The 16925-nt window shown below is 38.3% G+C and overlaps 1 protein-coding gene across 5 annotated transcripts in view; it reads right to left on the bottom strand.

Moving 5' to 3' along the window:
• Positions 1 to 1092: 1092 nt before the first annotated feature.
• LOC129775127 (phosphorylase b kinase gamma catalytic chain, liver/testis isoform) overlaps positions 1093 to 16925 on the bottom strand; it is a 52999-nt gene continuing 37166 nt past the window's right edge. For 2 of the 5 annotated variants that reach the window (XM_055779426.1, XM_055779425.1), the window contains exons 8-12: positions 14400 to 14497; positions 9646 to 9729; positions 9016 to 9030; positions 2003 to 2161; positions 1093 to 1946 (exon numbers count right to left, since the gene is read on the bottom strand). In XM_055779426.1, the coding sequence (XP_055635401.1) occupies positions 1812 to 1946; positions 2003 to 2161; positions 9016 to 9030; positions 9646 to 9729; positions 14400 to 14497 (491 nt within the window). In that variant the 3' untranslated portion in view covers positions 1093 to 1811. Of the gene's footprint in view, positions 1947 to 2002; positions 2162 to 2375; positions 2466 to 9015; positions 9031 to 9645; positions 9730 to 14399; positions 14498 to 16925 lie in introns of all 5 variants that reach the window. The other 3 variants (XM_055779427.1, XM_055779428.1, XM_055779429.1) reach the window with 3 other exon arrangements.

The following is a 16925-nucleotide window of genomic DNA, read 5'->3' as shown; positions in this document are numbered from 1 at the left end:
GACAAATTCAGCTTATTGGCGACATCCCGGACCGAACTTCTCGGATCACGTCTAAACTGCTTAACTACGCGCTTGTGATCTTTTTCACCGACGGAGCATCCATTTTTGCCGTTCTTCACCTTCCGGTCGATGGTTAGGTTCTCGAAGTATCGTTTTAGTACTCTGCTGACCGTGGATTGGACGATTCCCAGAATCTTACCGATGTCCCGATGTGACAACTCCGGATTCTCGAAATGAGTGCGCAGGATTAATTCACGACGCTCTTTTTCGTTCGACGACATTTTTTCCAAATTTACAAAAAATTTACAGTGAAGCATGGCCAACTTGATCTATACACTCTTATCTGATTATAAGCGAAAGCTGAAGATATAATTCCTAAAAATTAAATTTCTACAGCGTTTTTTCCGTGATGCAATTTGATGTGACACACCCTTTAAATCTGATACAAATCGTGTGCAAGCACGATGTTTACAATATTTGTAGGGTCTGCTCAAATGAGAGGCGCATTGATACCAATAGACAATGGAGAAGGTGGACTTTATATACCTTAAAAGCATGTGAATCCGTAAAAATATCCTGTAAAACTACTGTAAATAATTAAAAAGATAATTTTATTAATATGTTTTGAAACATTTGAATACCTGATTTGACACAGATGCGCTGAACTAGAACATTCAAAAAAGTGGACAAACCATGATCATATTTTCGACTGGACAAACCAACATCATCTACCTTCACAGAAGATAAACATCCCAAACCACCAGACTTGTTTGGTCTGAGTTGCACATTAATAATAAACTTTGTTAAAATTGAAGAATACACCATTGACGACAAGCCATCGATTGCATGAGATAGAATAGTAGAACAAAAGTTGAACCACTCCATCACAAGAAACTGCGACGCTCCATATTGATCAATGGCTTAAATCGAATGTTCTCAGTTTGAAATTGAGGGGTTATTCGAGAAAATAAACCAAGTTTTCGCTTGATGAACTATCAGAGAATGATTTTCGTCGATCTCGAGGCAGGACATGTGATAAAGCTACATTTTTCAAAACTATTTACCCTTGAGACACAAAATAATATCTTATAATTATCAGGTTGTAATGCTCCTTTGCAAACATCAATTCAAGGTATATTTTATTATTACGACTCATTGCTACAGGATTATTTCATCTTAGTGCTAGTAATGTGAAAATCACACATCCTTTGTTAATTTCACCACCTCCTAGCATTGCTTTCCGTTTAGCTTCTTGAATTCTACATAACCTAGAAAACTATGATTAACGGTAAATAATATCCAATTTATAAGAACAGAATATCGCCACTCAATAATTTTTTTCATTTTTTTTTCTAGGATTAACGCTGTAATGTCTTGCTGCCTTACCAACTAAATGACGATGTAAATGTTACTCAAACGTGAAGCAAAATACAGAATAAACAAAACGATAATGATTTTCTTAACTAATATTACAAACTACTGGCAAAAACCATTCTTTACTAATAACCTCGGATTCACTTCTCTCAAAAGCCTGCTCGTTCGATCTTTCAGTGCAAAAGGTTGCAAAACTTCACATACTTACACGCACACACAAACACACACGATGAAGGAAAGCACTCGTTGAAGGTACTTCCGGTGGTAGTTCACAGTGCAATATAAAGTGCCAAACTATAACTGTTCCTCATCTCCAGGCATCCTCATCTGTCATCCACCTGTAGCGAAGGCTCCATTGCAGAATCCGTTCCATGCTCCTTCGCGCCACTATTGTTAGCTTTGTTTTGTTTCGCCCTCCAACTCACTCCGATCACAGCTTATCGAGTAAGGCTGTTGATATAAAGATTGTAAATCTCAGATCGAGGCGTATTCTCGAACAGGGCAGCCCGATTCTGGCCCTCGCCCTTCTTGACCCAGTGGCCATACACCCGAAATGCGCAGCCGTCGATGACCTACGAAAGCATTAAGATCAGATAAAAAAAAAGAACATATAATACAACAAACTCACCTTTCGCAACACCTTGATGCGGTAGGGGTCCCTGAGGGCGTCCTCGGCCCGCAATGGTTCCGGTGTGTATCGCAGCCTCTTTATTCTAACCACAGCTCTAACACATAATATAGCGAATTGAAACTTTTTCCTAGCGTTAAACTGACTTTGCTTGCGTAACTAGATTGAGGAAGAAAATCGGGAACGCGCGTGTCGCCAGCAAAGATAAAACGAGCAATAAACGGAACAGGACACGTGAAAACAATAGCCGTAACGGTAAGAACAATAAACCGAACGAGCGGAACAAAATTAATGAAAAGAGAAGAAGAAAAGAAAAAAGCAATCCGTTAATATTGATCACATATGAAGGTTCTCTTATCTGGAATAAATTTACATGGGTATAACAAGCTAAGATATTCGCGAAACAAGAGCACAAATGACGATTATCATTGGCAATGTCGGAATTGTTTGTTTGCTTTGCTCCCTGCGAATGGAGAAGAAAGAATGGATAAAAAGAGAGAAAAAGAAGGGAAATAGAAAGACGAACTCTTTCTCTAGGTTTTTTTAAAAAATTTCTTGCAATAAATGCTAGTTTTTACTCAAATCTACATTGCTTGCGTGAAAGAACTATGTAAAATAACATTTTCTAAACTTCGACGGGCTTTGTTCGTTATTGCACCTTATGAAGGTTAGAAAAAGTGTTTCGGTTTTCTTTTTGTTAGTGCAATCGTCCCAACCCCGTTAGAAGATAGAAAGCCAATTAGAGCAAGGGAGAAAACATCGCAAACAAACGTGCTTCTAGTGGAGTGAGGGACTTTCCTTCGCGAGCTTAGATTATACGCGTGAGTGATAGATCAATTTTCATCCATTGTTTGCCAAATCAAATTATGATATTCGAAAGGAAAGCCACTGTTCGGAATATTCTGTACAATATTGTTCTAAATTGTTTTTCGAGAAGATGTGCGAAATGATGACGAAGTTGGAACTTATGTTATATACAATCTAAATGAACAATGTGTTAATGATAGAGAAACAAATCAAAAGGTCAGCCTATTTTATGGACAGCCATTAATTGTGAAGTCTCTCAGTGGATTGTAGACATGAAAAGGATGATGTCATAAATAGCATTTCGCTAAGACTTGCGTCAGCATCAAAGATGCTTCAGATTTCATTCTGGAAATGTGTTCCTGTGTTGAAACTTGGACGGCATTGTAACGAGTGAATACTCCCCTCTATCATCCGCGGCGAATGACGTGAGATTGCTCAAGTCACAATATTCCCGAATGCGAGAATGCCGTGACAATAGTTTGTCACTAAGTGAGATTAGAAGGCGTGTCCTTATATGTTGTCGATTCGGTATCGAATAAAAGCTAAGTAAGGTGGCTCCCACAATGGAGCAAAAAACTTTGCCATCTCACGTCATTCGCCACGCGTAATAGAGGGGATTATTTAGTTGTGAAAATACGAGCATTGACTGAAAGGTAATGTACACATGTTAGGAAAAAGGTTGAGTGAGACTGTTCATACCGTAAAAATCTTAAAAAAGCTTACATGAATATTTACATATGAAAGGAAATAAATATAAAGATGCCACGCTTGATTACAATCGATCGAAAGCGAAAAAAAAGTCTCATTCTAACCCGATCTACTTTCCCCAGAAGTATTCAATAGCTTTAATGTCCTCTATATAGTGAAGTTAGCGAACAGTTAAAAGCCGTTCCTAATCCTGATGGCATACACAGCGATTTTTCTAGACATAAAGTGCAAGAGCAAATTTACTTCGGAAGATCGATAGCATGTTCGAAATGAAAGATATCACACATCGCGGTGTGGTTCTGTTCGCTGCTTCAAATCCAAGGTGGAAATTCGATGAAAAGATACACCGCGTCGGTTTCATACTGTCTGGTGACGTTGTTGTTTTTATATGTACTGCCGAAGGTAGAAACTCGCAAGTTATCATAGTTTTGTGGTTCATTATTAGAAATATGCAATAATGGTGATAAAGGAACAAATTTATAACCGTTTGTGACCTAGTGTGTCAACCAGAGATGCAAAATTGTTCATTACCACGTTTGTTTTGTTCGGATCTTATTTTCATGGACAGAAATATCAAAATATCTTTCATTGTGTCCTGGTCAAATTTTCTCTGTCGTAAAACAATGAACCAAACCCATCGAAGGAAGAATGCTCTGTTTCTGGTGCGCAGTAAGCGGCACCAAAACAAAACCAAACAAGATATAAATCAGGAAAACATTTACATGAACGCGCGTATAAGTGTCTGACACGTTATCAATGAGATGATATTCCTCGGATTGATTTTTTGTTTCTTTTCACTGTCAGTTGGTTGGAAATGAATTAGAATATTTTGGGTGTCCATTCTCAGTGAGACAGACAAACAGAATGGATGACTTAAAAAAAACAAATGGCAACATGTGTCGAACTTGTGTATTGTTCTCACGAGGAAAATAATGAATCATGAATCAACCATCTTCAGCTGATCTTACATATGCTGATCGAGACATGGTTCGTTGAAAAATATACCGTTAACTCAGATTCTGGCGGCTCATTGGGTTTACCGAGACAGAAAAACACGTTCTCGGGTAGGTTGAACTATATTCTGCAAACTGACGTATTTACGGATGACAACGTAAACGCGTTAAAGGCTATCGCAGTCTCTCTGCTGATCTTCAGCTTTGACAAAGCTAACACTGTCCGAGGAACGAGGATCAGAGATGCATTCAGAGATACCATCTTATACCAACTTCAACTTGTAATCGTCGCCATTTCTTCACGTGTTGCTCGGGGATACTGTTATTCTCCATTTGTTACTATCGAAATATCAGCTCAATTGCAATCTGCGCATAATGGAAAAAATACAGCTTGGCGGATAAAAACCCACATCAACTCCAATGGTCAATGGTTAACTGAAATGGAAATTCATGAGCATTTTGTCTGATACCTAAGGCTACGATTACATTGGATTCAAATTTATAAGACTACTAGCTGACCCTGTAAACTTCGTCTCGCTCAAAATGATTTTTGTTGTAAATACTTTCAAACATTCACGTTTTCTTATTAAGCGAACGTCCATGGGTTCAATCGCAGAACTGTTCATTGATTAGTTTTGACTCTTTACAAATTCCTTTTACTATAAATTTCCTAGTACTTCTACCAGAACTCGTCATCACAATATCAAATTATTTTCAGACCCAATTCTCGTTCAAGATTTTTCAATCAATTGCAAATAACATGTTTCACCCTTACATGGAATACATGTTTGATACAGAAAATATAATAAACCCCTTTACGTGATTAGTTCTCGAGTTATGCAGGAATTTGTGTTTCATTTCTATGGCAGCCCCTTAGAGAGGGGGAGGAAAGTCGTATCACAATGAAAACATTTCTTGTCCCCTAAAATCTCCACATGCCAAATTTGGTTCCATTTGCCTGCTTAGTTCTCGAGTTATGCAGAAATTTGTGTTTTATTTGTATTGCAGCCCTTCCTTGAATAGGGGGGAAAACATTTTTTGATCCCTGAAACCTCCACATGTCAAATTTGGTTCCATTTGTTTGATTAATTCTCGAGATATGCAGAAAATTGTGTTTCATTTGTCTGTTTTTTACAATACTGATTATCAGCAGTAAACTCACTAAGGGCATTGCCAAATTTTTTTTTTTTGCTAAGTTCCTATATGACACAATTCCACGCCAAATCAGGCGAGGAACAGCTAATTTTGACGCAACCAACGCTTCGATTTTATTGAAGCTTGTAACATATGATGGAAGATACCTTAAATCTCAATTTTCTTTATTATTTGTCCAGTTTTAATCACGATTGATTTTTTAAAAGGAATCCAGATGTCTGACAAAATTGTTTGACAAAATTGTTCGAAAATTAATTTTTTAGGAAAAATAATACTTCTTCTCTCTTCTTGAATGGCGTTAACGTTCTCTGTGGAACTTTTGCCGTCTCAACGTATGCATTAACTAGCGTCATTTATTAATACTTAGTTGAGATTTCTTAAGCCAGATAACACGCCTTGAATGTATTCCGAGGGGCAAGTTCTTGAATACGCGTGACCACAGTGCAAGTCGAAGGAAATTTCTTTGACGAAAAATCCCCCGGCCAGAACGGGAATCGAACCCGAACACCCGGCTATATAATGTGAGACGCTAACCACTCGACCACGGGTGCACAGGAAAAATAATACGCGTTTTTTAAAATTATTTAGAAGAAATGATATTTTAAATGCGTGCTCCCGTGGCCGAGTGTTAGTGTACATTTTTATTGGAAAACCCTTCCTATTCAACAAAGTTCGACGTTTGATAACGTTTGATCCTAGAACTAACCGTTCTCGAGATATAATCATTTTTTATGGTGAAAATAGTCGTAATGTCCAGCAGCAGTATGCATTTACTAATATTGCAGGAACATGATTTTAATTATATAATTATATTTAATTTAATTATATTTGAATCAGGATCTGGGTTATGAATCACGATTTCTTGAAAGAAGGATCAGTGATTTTGAATACGCCATTTAAAAAAAATTAAAATTGGTCATATGACAACGAAAATTTTGATTTTAGGTTAGGCGACTGACGCGTCATGACTATACGTCCTTTTTTTCATCGAGCCTCCACCAGATTTGAGAAAACAAAAAGTTTAAAATATATCAAAATTGTCCTGCGGAGTGATTTCTTTCATTCACAACACACCGTCGATCTTCCGAAGTGATTTCGCTCCTAGACTTCACAGATTCACTAGAATTAAATGGGGAACGAAACTACTTTTACACGTGCTTAGTTAATATGTCTTTGCTTTACTTCTGCTAGTCCGTGCAAGCTCTGCACTATGCGTACTTCGTACATATCCTGAGAATGAATTGAGACGAAAAAAATTACATAGGGTAGTCAAACAGCAATTCTAAATGAAATCGACAAATGACAAAACATAAGTATTTTTGATTCGAATGAAAGCTTGTATTCCGTTTGGGTTGGAGGAAATATGAGCTTTCCGCAGCATTTGGAAATTTTTTGACTCAAGTGTAACTATTGAAAAGGGCGTCTCGATTTTAGTAAGAGAAATCTTTGATAATTTATATCTCAAAAACCATGAGTCGTACCGAAATAGTGTCTTAGAAAGTGTGATAAAGTATTGATGTTTAACGTGAAAAAATATACACTGAGAAAAAAAACTCTAAAATACGCGTTTTTTATTTATTATTTTATTTTTCGTATAAAATGAAAGTCATGTAGAAAAATTGTAAGCAAATTCATAAAATTTCATGAACATATCGGTATAACGCGACAAACATATTAAAAAGACCTATCTACTATAAAAAAGACAATAAATGAAAAACAATTTAATTAAATATCTCGAGAATGGCTGCATTTAGAATGAGATTGAGAGTGAGCTTTTATGTTTTAAATCACATCATGATTCATAATTTGTGGCTAAAACATACAATTGTTAACATACAAAAATTCGAAGTATCGAAAATTCATATAAAATTCGATGTTCCACAAAGTTCGCCAAAAATAGTTTTACCATCTTAGATTGATTTTTTGGATTTTCTACATGACTTCTATTTTATATGAAAAAATAGACAATAATACATATTTTAGATATTGCAAATTAAAGTTTTTTTGTAAATAAAAAAAGTACTAATTTTTTCTCAGTGTATATTTTTTGACGTTTAAACATCAATACTGTATAACTCTTTCTAACACATTTTCGGTACGACTCAGTTTTGATATATAAATTATCGAAGATTTCTCTTACTAAAATCGATACGCCCTTTTCAAAAATTACACTTGAGTCAAAAATACCCCATTTGCTGTTGAAAAATCATATTTCCTCCAACCCAAACGGAATATAAACTTTCATTCGAATCAAAAATACATACTGCATTTCAATAAAAAATAAAAAATTTCTACTGCATTTTTAGAACGATTTCATTTAGAATTACTCTAAACAACAATTGTATTATCCTTCTTGCGTTTACATTTCGCTCAAAATTTTGATAACATCATTTTTATCTTCCTATCAACTGCTTTTGTTGTTAGTTAGTAAAAATGATAAAAATAGCTCTAATTTTTCTGTGATGATTGAGCTCCGGTACATTAAATAAAAAAAAAATGTATAACAATATTATGTAACATACTCTACTTGAACGCATCTTGAACCTTTTTTTAATCAGTTTTACCAACTGTTTCGCACATCTTCCCGCATAGAAAAAATAAAAGCATCTCTCAATATTATTTTGCAGCGTCTGAGCTACAAACAAAGCATCACTTTAAATTTGGATTTGGCCAAACATGAGTTAGATACAATTTTGAACTACCAAAGAAAATAACATCAATTTTATCAGTGATTATCGTCATTTGGTGCTCTTATTTTTCGTTTTTCGTCGTTACTGATGAACGGGTTCGCCATGATAGTTACCTTGACAGTACATCGCCAGGCCAAACGCCAACCAGATGTTTCGTATTGAGCATACCCTGGTTGGAGTGTGCCCTAGCAATGTGAATCTAGAATATGTATATGCAAAATGGCTTAGCTTGAGATAGTTGTCTACATACTAACAGACAGCATTTGTAACAGAAAGTTGAGCCACAGGCAACTGGACAGCACATTTAACGAAAAAAACGATAGCACATATCCCCAGAAGGAAAGAGGAACAGAATAAAAAAAACCAATAGACGAATGAGAAAAGGAAAGAGATAAAACAATATACGAATGAGAACTATACATATAGATGAATAGCACATAACATCATGATGCTCAACTGCACAGGAGACACTACAAATGTCACAATGATGAATCCGAGACAGAAACCACGTAATGACCAGAAAACGAAATCCCATTTTATCTACCAAAGAAACGGGGGAAAAGAAAAATTTTCTACCGCAACCAAGAGAAAAAGATTAAGCAAAAACATGTGCTGCCACTACTTGAAAGTGCGGAATTCTTAGCAAGCAGAAATAACGAATTGTTTTACGCTCGTGGAGCACCACTTTTGCAAGTCGTACTTTTTCCGTCACGTTCTGCGGGAACGGCAAGGAACACACACATCGTTGCAACACGTAGATTGCAGAGAAACAAGATGAAGAGAAAGAAAATAAGAGGATATCCATCAGTTGTTGGTGTTTTGTAGTTGTTTTTAAAAGATTAACAAATATGCGTTATTGCTAAATCTACTGCAGACGGGATTTGGTTCCGCACAATGGGCTACACAGTGGGATTTGAATTTTGACTTCGGTTCTGCTCGCACTGATCACAACTATCACTGATAACGATTAATTTTGCTTTGTTTTTTTTTTTTGATACATGAAACAAAAAAGCAACGGAGAACAGAAATTGTTAAATAAAAACTAAACACTCAAAACCATATGACAAACACAGGTCACAGTTTTTCCAGAATCAGGACCGAAGGTAGTGGTAGTGATCGCCAAAACATTTTAGTCGCTTTTTTAAATTTATCAGGATCGTTAGATTCATAGCTTACTAGCAAAACGTAACTGAAGAAATGCGAACACAAATAGAAACAAAAAAATAAATACTAGGAAAAAAATCCAATTGCATAATATTTGGTTATTCTGATATGTGAGGTTGCAGGGGTAAACAAACATAATGTAAACAAAAACAGTTGACAACTTTACCAGTGCCAGGTCGGCGATACGACTCAAGCGTCTAGACTTGGCCGATAGGCTGCGCTTCAACGGGCCGATATCTTGCTCGAAAAGCTGTCGGTCCACATGCGACGAACGGTTTTTTTTTTGTTTACGGTTGATGTCGATATTGTTGTTGGTTGTTGTAGTTGTTAGAGTGGTTGAAAAATAATAACATAATTTGTTTTCATATAGATTTTTGTTTTGTTTCGTTTTTGATCCAACACCCGTGCGCTCAGAATCGGAGTGGTGGTGATGTTGGCGATCCGATGATTTCGTTTGGTAGTTGTTGTTTGAACCGATGATCACGTACAGTTTTTTTATGTTTGGATTGGTTTTTTACAGATGAGGTGCGGTGTAATGTAAAATAAGTTGAAAATGAGGAGAGTAAGAAAAATAAGAATAGTATAATGTCAGTAAGAGTGTAACTTTTGGCAGACAATATCTTACGGCGGAGCGGAAAGAAGTTTGCAGTGCTTTTGCTTGATGAAGGCCATTTTATCATAATTCGTTTCGATTACAAGATCATTGACTTTAAAAACAGTTGCATTACCAATCTACATTATCGTTGCGCTGAGAGAAACTACCTAATAACCACAATATATCGTTTAAGAAATTTCACTACTAATATTGACCCACAATAAAGCCACACATCAGCAGATAAGTAACTGTTGGCCATCAAACTTCATAGACAAAAGGGCTTAGGGCAATCTTATTACTTTGTCCTATTTTATCGATCTTCTGGGGGTAAGATTCGCCATAAAGATCATTATTCATCCTCTACATTCGTACTCTTCTGTAATTCGACCTAATAAATTGTTGGTAGAAAACGCTAAGAGATTGAAAATCCTGCTTGATCATCGAAGCTGTTCCAAAAATTATCGAATCTCAAGGCCTAGTGGAATTTGTAGCCTCGGTTTCCGCTGAAAATTCGTCTGGCGCATTCTCGGTTATTGCTGTTTTCTCATCTACGACAGAATCGACCAATCCCTCAATATCTTTTTATAAATTCCAATTTTTTACAGATTTTAAATTTCGAATACCAGGATTCTAAATTCTAGATTCTAGCTTCAAGATACGGATTCCAATTTCGGATGTCTAATTCTCAATTTAAACAAGTAAGCACCAGGTATTGAATTCCAGATTGTAAATGCCACTCCAGATTCGAAAATCCAGATTCCGGATTACAACTTCCATATCATAATTACACAAACTTCATTTGAACATAAATAATAAATGGAATATAGTCAGAGTACAAATCCAAATCATAGATTTAGATTCCAGAATTCACAATCCATATTGACATTTCAGATTCAGACCAAAGATTCGATCTCTAATTGAAGGTTGAGACTCTTGAGTTAATTTTCAAAAATCAAATTGAGCTTCAAATCCTAGATCCAAATTACATATACAAATTCCGATTTAAGATTGTAGGGTGAGACCCACAATTCAAATTCCTGATTAGTATTGAGATTCGAGATCCAACTTCTTAGTTCAGGTTTAGATTCCCTATCCGAATTCTAGTTTCAAATAATATTTTCAAATTCTTGATTTACGCCAGCTTCAGAATTAAGGTTCCAATCCCAGATTTCGAATTGGGCTCAGATTTAGTTGTCATGTTATTGATACATGATACGATTGCGCCAACAGCTACCAAGACATAACCGCAATTTGTCGGAATGTCAGTTTGGCTCCAAACAGATTGGGCATGATGTGGTGTCTCTTGCCTTCAGTGTAAAACCAACATCCAAAGTTTGGCTCTACGTGTCTCGCATACGACCCGATGTGTCCAATGCGGACATGTCTTCAATAAGGCGTACAAATTTGAAGTGAATCCAGGATCCTGAGATAGTTAAACTGATAGCTACAGGAGTAGACATCAACAACATGACCTTCTTCTCATTCAAAGTTGGGCTGGCTCTGGAATCTAAAGCAATGAACTCTTCGACTTGACCGGAGGAGATCATATTCCGCGAGTTTGAGTAGATTTCTGCTCAAAATTCTCAGAATCCTCCTGATTTCAACCTGACACTAACATCCGTCACACCACCAGTAGATACAATGCAGACATAATCGATGTTCCAATAGGCTATGCTGAGGACGGTAAAAATCCAAGGGTCCCTATCACAAGGGAGTGTTCTAATTCTATTATCTTGACCCCAGCACTCAATCAGGTTCTATTGCAGCATAGTTCCACTGCCGACGTTGGTGATTCATAATTTCTCTCGAATGCGGCTACGATGTGATTTTTCGAAGACCGGACATAACATGACATCCGCTGATCTAATAGCAGATCACATAACCTCCGCTCATGAACTTTATGTGAATGTCAGCTCCGGTACTATCATGTGCGGCGATTATAATCCACCTCGTTCAGGTTGGTCTAGCGACGAAGAAGAGATTGGATCTTATTCACAACATTGTTTCGCCGATAAATCCGCTCCATATGGGCAGTTCTCCAACTCCTTGTCACATCAATTCTTGCCAAGTCCTGCTCCACCTGATCCAACCGCCCAGGTGGTGGCCCTGTTCTGTCCTGTCCCAATCGGATTCGATGCAAACGCCATCTTTACAGGGCTGCTGCCCGACAATCTTGCAACATGCGACTTTCCAGATGCTTGGTTAGCCTTCTCCATACTCATTTCCTGTACACCGCCGTATATTGTTCTTAACACTCGGAGTTCGAAAACACTAAGTGCTTGCGAGTTCTCTCCGAGCATCGTCGATCGATGGTATCATAAGTGGACGAGGAAGGGCTGTGTAGGGACTTGATACACACGAAGGATCTGGCGCATGGAAAATATCTGGTTTGTCCTCGAGCAACCGCGCATGAATCCGGCCTGATATATCCGAGACTTAGTTTTATAGGTGGCATCCAGGATCGTGATTGAACGGTAAGTCTCACAATCCGAGTCATATAGCGATGGCACACGTTGCACACGTTGAGTTGTCTATGTCTAACATTGTTCCGTATGCACTTAATTAGAATAAGTTCGATATCTGGGTCTGCCTCTGCTGCGATGTTCTTGCGGGTTCCAGTCTAATGCTTTTCTGCAGATTTCAGTACCACTCTTCCGTAATGTGTGGCCGTACTTCGAATAAAATTCTATCTTGATAAAAAAATATTCAACACGCCTAGTCCTAATAAAAATAGGTTGTGTCGACTTTCTCTATTGTACAGCAGTACAGCTAAGCTGCATACACGCTTGTCGAGATGTCCTCCGATGAACCACACGCGTCACATGTCGCTCAAATTCTCAAGAAGGCAGCAATCGATCATGCCTATTACGCGATAATCAAATTGTGTGACGCGACGAAAATTGTTCCCACGAAACCGTAGAATTCGTACAACCCACAAAGATCTAATAATATCACGAACGTTCAAAGGTCGCCACAGGAAAAAATCATGAATGGGATGCTTCGTTGGTGCTGTGCAGGCGGCGAAACAAAAGAAAAACAGCCGGATTCGAAAAACAAATCCCCCGAAATTACAGAAGCGCGCTAATGGACGAGCTAATTATTGGTCGATGAAAGAACAAAAAAAATTACATGTTCGCTTGTGTGACACAAGTGAAGTTAATATTATAAAGAGTTATAAAGATAATAAAATAAAACATCGCTCAAAAAGTAAAAAGTTTAACACGCGTCGTCCACCCACCAGCGGGTGTAAGTTACGCGTATATATCCGACATTCACACCCGTGCTCAGCTGACGCCGACAGTTATTTTGAGAGGATTGCTAACAAGACGCTACTTTACCCAACCATTTTCGCACATACCGCGTTGTGTCGGCATATCATGTGATAGAAAATTGGCGCTGTGTATTGTTGAATCCATCACATCAGCCGTAAATTATTCTGCGATATAGCACCTCTCTTTGCGGCATTCGCGTTTCGCGTTTTATTCAAAGTCACTTTGCAAACTTCTTTCCTCTCGCTGACTATTCGACGATCTCTATTGTAGTATTTAATGGCAGTGTACAGCAATTGTTCGCGCGGAAGCGAAAAAAGTCAAACAGAAAAAAAAAAAACATAAATTGATTTAATAGGGAAGCCGGGAAGCATCGCATCACTGGAGACACTCCAATAACACGGAGCTCTCGGGGGGGAAACATGCCCTCTTCCGAGCTAAGCACGCGACCGGTTGATTTAGAACAAAGACAATAAAATCATCCAATCGAGAAGGTAACACACGTCTTATTGGGTGGAAATGATGGTAGATGTATGTTTGTTTCTTCTGAAAATATAAATGACTACGGGCTCGACTTATATGTATATCTATCGAATTAATGGGAAGTATATTGGAAATGTATGTAACAAAAGTGTAGTGCCTGCACTCAGAAAACTCAGGAATGGTGCATCTCTTGGTGACAACAGTTCTTTCAACAATGATCTACCGATAAAATAATGCTCTGATATCCTTTCTAAACCCTAGATTGAATCCGAGAATGTTCGTGTTTCACAGTGTACCAATTTTATCTGCCCGTTTAGAAATCGCTAATCAAGCAGAAAAATCGCGCATACTATCATGGCACCACCAAGAAACGCACCTCTCCCTCTCAGAAGCTCACAACTCAGATATTAGGGTAGCCGCCCAAAGGGGTCTCTCAAACAACGGTGCACGGCCGGATGATGCAAAGGCGAATGGTGGTGTCGTTTTAGTGTAAAAAATCAGTGAGTGCTGCTGTTGACGCTGAGCTAATAGCAACCTCGATGCCGTAACTGCGGAGCACATCTCGCTACTTACTACTGTATTGAAGAACGGATGCTGCAGGGCCTCGGTGACGGTGATACGCTTCACCGGGTCCACCACCAGGCACTTGCGGATCAGATCCTTGGGGTCCTCTGGTTGGTGCGAGAAGAGAGAGAAAAAAATGTGAGAATTTTTTAAAATTATTGATAAGCTGTTTTTGAACTTGTTTGGAACGGATTTCAGGATAAATTTGTACAAAAAAGGTTTCAGTCGCTAGTTTCAATCAAGATATGAGAGAATGACTACTCAACTCATGTTTACAATAAAATTTATAACAAATATCATCGTGATATAGTCCACTTGATGAAAAAGCTGAGGTGGAACAAGGTCGACGAGTTACATGGTAGTAATCATCATCCGATCTACATCGCACTCAACGCCCCACCACTCGCAGACCTAAATGGATCTACTATAAAACTGACTGAGCAGCCTACAAAATTTCCTTCGACTTCTTGATTACCAAAGACATCCCGACCACCATTGCAAAATTCAACGAGATCATCATGGAAGCGGCGGAATCTACAATTCCACAATCTAAAACCAACCTTGGTAAGAGAACGCAGCACTGGTGGTACGAGGACATCAAAAGAGGAATAGAGAAGCAGAGGAACTTCCCTAGAGGCGAATGAACTGAAAAGTTTAAACCCACTTAAAGCCAAAAAAAAGAAGAAAAGTAAGAAGAGAAAGTTCCTGCGTGCGGCCAAACGAATACCAATTGATGGCTTGGGGAAGGAAGTGGCCATGAACAAATACTGAACGCAACACTTGAGCGTGCAGCAGCTGATAAGGAAGACTAAGATGAGCAGTTGACCTGGTTTTCCGGAATCCATCAATGAGAACCAGTTCTCTGTTTGAAAGTATTCATATCCATTTTGAACAAGACGAGGTTTGCCGGGTTAGCTAGTAAATAATACAGTAGAACCCCGATTATCCGTAAAATAGTTGGGCTAACCACCGCGGATCACGAAAATCGCGGATAACACAGTAAATTACTGAAACACAAAAAAAAAATATTTCAGCATGAAAACTATGTTTTATCAATACAAGAATCATTAAACTATCCATCTGTAAGGTCATGTACATCAATTGTCAAATAATTTTTCATTTATTCGATTATCGATTAATCGTTGGGGCATTTTTCAATATTCGATTCATTCGAATAATTGTTTTTCAATATTCGATTAATCGAGCGAATATTTATTTCTTGTCATAATCACGTATCACGTTGTTATTCTTGTCGATGTTAGATGACTGGATGAAAAAATGTTGGATAAAAAAATTATATTAATTCTTAACCTAGAAATGCATTAACCTCGAGAAAAATTTCTTCTTCATTGATCGCGATTACAGTGGCAATTATTTGATGTATTCATATTTTGATTTTAAATTATTCGACACAAAATTACTCGATTATAATTTCAGATATTCGATTATTTGAATTAATCGAACGATTAACCGACGTCTCTAACCGCGGATAATCGAGGTTCTACTGTATGTTGAAAAACATCGGCCCAAGAACGCTGCCCTGTGGTACTCCAGATGTGATGTTCAGGACACGGGATCGAATTGAGTTGAGGGCGACATATGCGGTTCTGTGACAAAAGTACGAGGAAATCCAATTCGTAAAGGAATCCGGAAATCCGATGTGCTTCATCTTTCCGATAGTTGGATATGCGGAACCATATCGAATGCTTTCGCGAAACATTGTATACATTATGTAATGATGGCAGATGGCAATGATGTCCTCGGACCATGGCTCTAGGCCAGTGAGGAGGAAGCCGTGCGTTGAAGAAGAAATGTTCTTATTCTCTTCATCATGGAGGGGAAGGAACAAGGTTCTTCTTGACTGATCCATTATTCAGACACTAAATCTTGAAAAATAGTTCGGCATCATTCAAGTAGCAGAAAAGCGCTGCTACTCTCGCTGAATCGTCGCTCAGGACATCTCGTATACTTCAACTAATTTCATGCAGATTTCGTAGATCATTCCCTGCGATGCCGTTGTGTCCGGAGACCCACATGAGCACAGTGTCGGGCAATAGGTACTTCCTGGTGGCCTGTACCCATGGATGTTTGGACCTGGTTGCTCCGATGGCATCAATGGCGCTCGCCGAATCGGAGACGATCAACAACGGCTTGGAAGATGAAATTGTGGTTGCCTCGAAGTTGCCGGCCACCTCGGTCGAGAGAACCTGGCAGATGTCCACGAGATTCTTGCTGGAAATTAGACTATTATTACTATTGCTTACCCCAAATCTAACCCCTGATGGTCCTTTTAAGCCGTCCGAATATCTGATCTCGTGGAGACGGTATTTTTCTGCTATGATGGCCTCGAAATATTCTAGCAGACCGGTCGTGCTAGCTACGGCTCGGAAGTTGTTCCTGATAACGTTCTTGAGGAGAACAGTTGGGATCCTCCAATCGTTCGCACCAAACTAGGATTGTTTTGCCATCGGGGGGAGGTTGGAATTCGCCACACGCTGTACGATCGTGTTGCTAAGGGCGGTCAGATGAGTCCCC

Source organism: Toxorhynchites rutilus, chromosome 3 (genome assembly GCF_029784135.1).
Source record: "Toxorhynchites rutilus septentrionalis strain SRP chromosome 3, ASM2978413v1, whole genome shotgun sequence".
NCBI classification, from domain to species: Eukaryota; Metazoa; Arthropoda; class Insecta; order Diptera; family Culicidae; genus Toxorhynchites; species Toxorhynchites rutilus.
The sequence above is the reverse complement of the archived record's forward strand: the minus strand, read 5'-3'. Positions and strand labels throughout refer to the sequence as shown.